Source organism: Nanorana parkeri, unplaced genomic scaffold (assembly GCF_000935625.1).
Source record: "Nanorana parkeri isolate BGI_ZX_2015 unplaced genomic scaffold, ASM93562v1 scaffold3018, whole genome shotgun sequence".
Classification (NCBI taxonomy): domain Eukaryota; kingdom Metazoa; phylum Chordata; class Amphibia; order Anura; family Dicroglossidae; genus Nanorana; species Nanorana parkeri.
In genome coordinates, this window is record NW_017309286.1 from 57,727 (window position 1) to 66,045 (window position 8,319).

At 42.2% G+C, this 8,319-nt stretch overlaps 1 protein-coding gene across 1 annotated transcript; it reads right to left on the reverse strand.

The window, feature by feature from the left end:
• Positions 1–1,299: 1,299 nt before the first annotated feature.
• LOC108802668 (DOMON domain-containing protein FRRS1L) lies at positions 1,300–3,480 on the reverse strand (the record flags this gene model as incomplete). The annotated part of the gene is made up of 2 exons (XM_018574523.1): positions 1,300–1,662; positions 3,234–3,480. Coding segments are annotated over 2 exons (420 nt in total), but the record flags the coding sequence as incomplete, so codon positions are not given.
• Positions 3,481–8,319: the final 4,839 nt, after the last annotated feature.

Genomic DNA, 8,319 nt, shown 5'->3' on the forward strand with positions numbered 1-8,319 from the left:
TGTTTTGAAAAGTACCGTACCATAAAAGTGTAGTTAGTGGGTGCTAGTTTACCTTTCACTACTTTCCATTATTTTCAGCTTTCTGAAACATATTTAAACATGCTGAGAGCCCGACAAACCTCCATGGACTTGATCAGCATTTTCAGCCTTCTTCATAGCACCCTTTAAAAGTGTGCAAAATCTCAGGCACCCCAGTCTAAAACCTAAAATAAATGTGAAAAATGATGTTTGATCCAAAATCCATACCAGACTCATATCCTAGATAGGGGTATAGTATGTATTCAAATGGGGGATGCTATGTAAAAACACAAAAAAGGGGTTCTGACCTTCAAATCAGGAGCCCCCATCATATCAGAGCCCCAGCTTTCACATCAGAATCTCACCTTTCACATAATAGTCCCTTTTTATGTTAGGTGCCCCCCTCTTTCACACCTCCTCTAATGCTAGGAGCCCTCTTTCACATCAGAGCTCCCCTTCACATCACAAGCCCCCCTTCACATAAGAAGCCACCCATGACATCGCCGCCCCCCCCCTTTACATCAGAAGCCCTCCCTTTATGTCAAGAGCCCTCTTCACATCAGAAGCCTCCCTCTTCAAATCAGAGCCCCCCTTTATATCAGAGTCCCCTTCTTCACATCACAAGCCTGCCTGCGTCATGGAATGGCATGACATTGTGCGAACATTTCAGGACACCCCAAGGAAGCCAGAAGAGAACCCAGGGTGCCATGACACCTTGGGTGAGAAAGGCTGGTCTAGATGCCAAGCAAGATGACATTTTCTGCATGAAGAGAAAATAATTTTAAAGCATGGTCAGCCATTGATTGTACTTCCTATTTTAATGTTCTGCATATTACTACTCCGCAAAAACTGCATATGCCATGAATATGCATTGATTCCATGACCTTGCCTGATAAACTATGGATAAAGTAGAATAGAGATCCCGATCTCCTTATGCTTCCAGAGTAAATTGTCTTATAATGATCATGTGGGATGGTATGGCAGTAGTTTTACCACCATATATAGTCATAGAGATGAGAGATGATCCACTCTCCCACGAAAAGCAAAAAGTAGTGTTTTATGGGTCTCCGTCAGCACAGATTATTTTCATCTTGATAAATCACTTGTCACTGGGAAATATATATGATTTAACATCTGTATTATACAGATATGGCGCTCTGCATCACTTAAATCTTAATTTTTTAGCAGATACCACACATATTAAATACTGCAAAATGTATAGCATAGAGTAGATATTTAAATAGAAATTCAAGGGATTAAGCAGTTCAATACCTACATTGCTCATTGTCTTGGCACATATTTTTGATTGCATAACATCCACCTTCTGCATCTGCAATATAATACATTGCTGCTAGAATAACCTGTAACTGATTGTCCCAGCAGAAGATATCAGCAGAAAATATCTAGCACAACAAAGAGAACAATAAGTCCTTATAACGAGTGTCATTTCCAAAGGTTAACAGCTGTAGTCTTAGGGAGTTCCCATTAGCAGATAAAAGGTCAAAGCAACAATCAGTAGAAGACAAAATGGAGAAGAGAATGTTTGGTAGGCCGCTGAAGGCATAAAAATATCCTCATAACGGTAAATGCTGACAACATTCTCTGAAACGGGAGGTGCATCAATATCATGTCTTGTTATAGAACCTGGAAGATCAAAAGAAGGACAATAATTATGACATTTTACATGCAAAACATTTCTATCAATAAAACTTCTTCCTCTGGCACACCTTATTGTTCACATTAAACAGTGCTGTTTGGCTCTTACCATGCCTCTGCTTGCTTTCTCCTTTTAAACTCCCCCAGTCAGGAGACTCATACAGTCATATATGTAATATGTACTTTATTAAAGCCCCGTTGAACTTTCAATTTAAATAGACTAAATACATTTCAGTTACATAAAAAGAAAAGGTGTGCAAAGTATTACAGTTTAGCCTGTGTAGAAAAGCGTGTGCCCTGCCAGCATGCTACAGAGAAGGGCCCTTATTCTCTCTATGGAAGGGGTAGTCTCTCTGCAGAGGTCCGACAGAGCCCCTTTTGAGTCAGAGTTAGAGCTCTCCAATTAGAAAAGATTCAACAGAGCTGGTGTGTTGAATATGTCATATCACGGGGCATATACATGTCATATCATTTCATAGGACTGGGTAACAGACTTTTACTTACCTGATCCCCACTTTTGCAGCTCCCTCTAGGCTTCAATACCAGCCATCACCTTCAGTCTCTTTCCCCCCAAGGTCCAGTTGTCAGAGGTCCGCTGATGATATCACGTACAATGCAGGGCCCATATCCCTGGAGGTGGAGGTATGACGTGGGCACTGCTAGAGAAGCTGCTGTCAATCATGTACCTAGGACCCCCCCCCCACAGGTGTGAGGGCTGGGAGATGGTTAGGGATAAAGCATGATGCTATCCATCTGATGAAGAAGCATGATGTGGACACTGCTGGAGCACTTGCTGTCAGTCATGTTCTTAGTACCACATCAGTAGGCATGGGCTACTAGGAGATGGACTGGGGCAGAGTGTGCTGTTGGTCTGATGTGAAGGCATGATGTAGGCACTGCTGGAGGCTTAGTGGCAGCGCCACACAGGCTAGATCAACCTGCAGATTGTTGCCGCCAGGAACAAAGAACTCTATTCCTATTCTCAAACATTTTAGAAATAAAGGGCACAGTGAGATAGACTTGTTTAATAGGGAAGCTTTTATGATAAATTTGATTTTGAGTTTACAGACACTTTAAGTTACTGATAAAGTTTGGCTATTGCATCTAAAAATTAATATAATTTAATAAATTAACAAAAGTAGTTGTATACAGGTAAAACTCGAATAATTAGAATATCATGCAAAAGTAATTGCAGTAAGTGCTGCAAAAGGGGCCCAAACCAAGTACTGAGTACATATGCATGCTTATACTTTTCAGAGGTCCGATATTGTTCTATGTACAATCCTTGTTTTATTGATTGCATGTAATAATCTACTTTTTTGAGGTTGTGGATTTGGGGTTTTCATGAGCTGTAAGCCATAATCATCACAATTATGACAAATCACGGCTTGAATTATCTTGCTTTGCATGTAATGAGTCTATCTCATATATTAGTTTCACCTTTTAAGTTGCATTAGTGAAATAAATGAACTTTGCACGATATTCTAATTATTTGAGTTTCACCTGTATGTGTACCTTGCCATAGCATAAACATAAACAGATTATAAAGAATTTCTTACCTTGAATTGCTGGTCCCCAGGCAAACAGATAGTACCAGCTTAAGTGCAAATCCACTATTGTCTCATCTCTAGGAACATACACAGGGCGTTTAAACCGACATGTTACCCGGTTGTTTTCAAACACGCCTTCTTCATCTCTAGCTGGGTTTCTCTGAATTTCTTTAGCCCACTGGCCAACATTATAAAAATGTTGGATGCGTACTCTCCCATTGTCATCATGCACACAGGCCATGACATCGTCCCCTCCCTGAAACAGAAAGTTTTCATTAGGAGCTGAGATATACAAACTATACTGAGGTAACAATATAATGACAAGATGAACAGGCTCTTGCACCTACATTTTGCTAACTATTATACTGTATACTGTAATTAGTATATATATTTATTAGTGTATGAAACATTTATGTATTGCATTAACTGCCCTATCTTCCTTTGTTTTATCTAGTGTATTACTTTGCACACCACTACGGGAGATGCTGATGATGTCACATAATACACATAAATAACAATAATGGAAATTTAAGCCCTCGGAAAACATTAGAATTTGCATCTGACAACCAGATTTAAACGAGAACTACGGAGTTAGGGCTTTTCCCCATAGTTCTCCTAAGGGTAACGGGAGGACACAAACTAGCGTCCTCCCGTCACCCAAAGCTCAGTACACCGCAAGCTACCGCTCGCGGTATACTGAGACGCCGGAACGGATCCCGACGATTCTGTCTGGATCCACCCAGCTGTGTGAGTGACAGCTGGCTCTGCCTATCTAGAGGCAGAGCCAGCTGTACCCGCCCCGTCCGTTCCGCCAGTCAGCGCTGGAGGATCGGACAGGTGAGAGGGGGAATCCCTGCAGGGGGCCGTGATTGAGAGTCACGGTCTCTGCAGGGATAGATCGAGAAGTGAGCGAGCGCCGGTATGTGTTCGCTCACTTCCCGATCTACTGAGCCGGCCTGTGACAGTTTCATTGTCACAGGTCGGCACAGATTATGAGGCTGAGTGAAAATCACTCGCCTCATAATTCTCCTTTAAGCTGGTTATACACCGGTAGAATTTTGTTAGAAAAAAATTCATTTTCAGAACTTTTATTCAAATTTCTAATAGTTAATTTTGACCAGTGCATACCCAAATTTATCCAGTAAAACAGTGAAAAGAATTACTGAGATTCTGAGGTGGGTGCAGTCATTTAACAACATATGTTGTCTAATTTTCATATTCCGGTACCAAAAACATTTCATGATATACTTGAACACTCTGCACACACAGCTACACTTAGCACAGGGAACATAAATGAATGATATGAATGGGTCTGCTCTTTATCCTAAATTATATACTGTTTACATATTGTTTTCCTATTTTTGCATCTTAACACTGATGATCTCAGAGTGGGCTCTACCTAAATTCATCCTCCTCCATCTCTTATTTTGTTTCAGAATAATCAAACACAGACACCCACCAACATATTTATATCAAGCACTTGAAGTATAATCAAAGGTAAACTTTTTTTTTTTAATTTGGAGTAGTAAGGGGTTGGAGAAAATTACTCTCTCTGTTTGTCTTGTTCACCAGTGGCAGTGGGAATGAACGTGAATCCACAATTTTGAGTTGCCACCAAAACAGAAATAGAGGGGAAATCTTCCAAAAGGGATGCTTGTTTTCATGACAACTGTCTTAAAGGAGAACTATGGGGTCAGTGTTTTTCCCCATAGTTCTCCTTAGGGTAACGGGAGGACACCCTCACATGGGAAACGTGTCATCCCACCCCTGTTGAGTCTACAGAAAAGGAATTTAAGGGAAATCTCCCCAATGTTATGCCTCATAACTTTCTGATATGAGAAAAAGGGACGCATTCCAACACAATGGGGGGATTTATCAAAACTGGAGCAGACAGAATCTGGAGCAGTTGCCTATGGCACCCAATCAGCTTCTCTCTGTAGTTTGTTCAGTTAAGATTTGAAAATGAAAGAGAGAAGCTTATTGGTTGTCATACACAGCTGCTCCAGATTTTGTCTGCTCCAGTTTTGATAAATCCACCAAGCAATGCAGACCCCCTGCCACACAGCTAATTATGTGGACTATTAAGAATTTATATGCCAAAAATGATTGGTTAAACCCAGAATAGTTTTTTTTTCTCCATTATTTTTCCCTTATACTTTCTTTTCAAAATTCAAAACAAGATGATTAAGATATAAGGTAAATGTTTTAGTACAGAATAACACTTTTGGTAGTTAAATACAACAAAAACATAACAAAAAGAGGAACAACTGAGGTAGAAAGAGGGACAGATGGATTTAGTTCCAAATAAGGAACAGTCCTTCCAAATGAGGGACATTGGGAGATATGCAATGAGACGTGGCAAAAAAAACTTTTGGCTTTAGATTTACTTTAATAAGCAGTGGAGTTTCCACAATTCAGTTTTTGATTTGGCTCAATCACAGAGATGCTGATTCACTTGTGTGGTAATTTCAGAGGCCATGCCTTTGTGACCTTTATTCGCTAATCTGGTTAAGTGTACACCATATTTCTCAGTAGTTCTCTTCTTGCAATCATTCTTTCTCTTTGCCAGTGCAGATTGTCCATGTTTGGCACATCCTGTCATTATTTGTAAGACTGTTCCCCTCGACATATTAAATAATTGAGTATATTTTGGCAAATGCACCTGCAATTTAGGCTCCACTTATTTTGCCTGTTTAGAGCTCTGTCAGCTGACACATGTTCCTTTGAAAACTCTGATATCAAAGGGCTAGCTGACACACCTTGTTGATACTTGCCACACATTACTAACCGGAAACCAACCTAATTTGGTCCAACATTGTATACATGATTAACCACTTAAAGGCCATAGTGTTTCACCCCCTTCCTGGCCAGGCCATTTTTCAGTATTCAGCGCTGCGGTACTTTGACTGATGTTTATTCTGTCATGCAACGCTTTACTGAAACGATTTTCATACCATTTTTTGGGGACAGATAGAGCTTTCTTTTGGTGGCTTTTATTCACCAATGGGGTTTTTATTTTTTACTATATAACAAAAAAAGTACCATACATTTTGAAAAAAAACATGTTTCCCTATAAGATTTTATTAAACATTTATTTTTACCCCAATTTTTTGGTACAATATAAAAGACGGGGTCACGTCGGGTAAATAGACACTAAACATGTCAACCTTTAAAATTGCGCACGCCCGCGAAATCGCAGAAAACGACCGCAGCCAAAATTGGCCATAGGCGACGCTTTAAACGTTTTTACCGCTCATCAGTTTAGTGTCATCAGTGATTGATGGCCCGAGAATTATTGTTCTCACTGCGACGTTCGCGGCGATATGAAACATGTGCTGCATAATAGGCGCAATCGTCGGTTTCGTACATAGGCGCACCCGACGCATGTTTGCGTGTGTATGTGGGGGGCGGGGGACTTTAAAAAAATGTTTGTGTTATTTTTTTTAATTTTTTTTAGCTTCTTTATTTTTTTTAGCTTCTTTATTTTTTTTAATGCTGTAATTTTTTTTTTTGACTTAACTTTATTGCTATAACATAGGGGACTAAGGAATCCCCTATGTAATAGCCAGTTCACCAAACAGGTCCTCTTTATGGAGACATCAGGGGTCTCAAGACCTCTGATGTCACCTAGGGACCCCCACAGAAGCTGATGAAGCACAGATCTGCTCCATCAGCTTCTCTCCGGTGTTCTGCACCGGAGAGTGACACTGAATGCAGGAAGTGATGTAATATACATCACTTCCTGCATTCGGGGACAGGAAGAGAGATCAAAGGGATGATCAAGTAATGATCTCCCTTTGATCTCCTGTTAGAGCGTCGCCGTGCCGGTCCCAGCCGCACCGGCCACATCGGAACACGGGACCGGCAGCGGCGGCGAAGAGACGAGCAGGAGGAGGTACGGGGGGGGGGCCGGCGCACACCCGCAGATCCTGCAAGCGATCGGGCGTCTCTAGAGACGCCTGACCGCTTGTATGTAAACAGCCATCGCTGGCTGTTTACATGCTGACGGTTTTCCCTCTCGTGTGCGGCACTCAGCGCGCACACGAGAGGGGGGAGGGGCAGGACGTCTTAAGACGCCCTCCCGCTCTGAGCAGACGTCCATCTGGCTGTTCACAAACGGCCATGGACGTAAGGTGGTTAAAGGTGGCCATACACTTTACAACCCTCGCAACACTTTTGTCTTGCGAGGGTTGTAAAGTACTTAAAAAAACGTACGATCTGCCCATCTTGGACAGGCAGATCGTACTTGCGATCATCGCAAGCCCGCCCCTCTGAGGGGTGGGCTTACGATGACTGTAATGAGGGGCAGGCTTACGATGACTGCAAACGGGCAGTGTGCGCGTGCACACATCGGCCCGTTCGGGAGTTGTCGGACAACTGTTCACAAACGGCCATGGACGTAAGGTGGTTAAAGGTGGCCATACACTTTACAACCCTCGCAACACTTTTGTCTTGCGAGGGTTGTAAAGTACTTAAAAAAACGTACGATCTGCCCATCTTGGACAGGCAGATCGTACTTGCGATCATCGCAAGCCCGCCCCTCTGAGGGGTGGGCTTACGATGACTGTAATGAGGGGCAGGCTTACGATGACTGCAAACGGGCAGTGTGCGCGTGCACACATCGGCCCGTTCGGCAGTTGTCGAACCAGCAGGCCACTAACTCGCCGAGAATCGTACGGTTCCCGGCGGGTTTTCTAGCATGCTGGTCCGACGGAAGACGTGCGACCGTACAGTAGAAACGGTTGCACGCCTTCCATACACTGCACGATTCTCGTACGATCGCGGGATTTCCTGCGATTCTCGTACGAGAATCGTGCAGTGTATGGGCACCTTTAGTTACTTTTAAGCTAAACATCTTCCTCATGTTATGTTTCTGGTATTTTGTCCTCCCTTGTTCAAGCAGTTTCTGCAAGCTGCATAACATATACCATTTTGTAAGATATTAATTGTGAAGTAGTTGTAGTTGTGACTACTATGGCCAAATCTTTTTCTGGGTATTTTTAACACAGGTTATATCATGTGCATTGTGTAATGTTAAAGGGTATTATTCATAAAGGGATTATGTATGCATGTGATGAACATAAGTGATGATTGA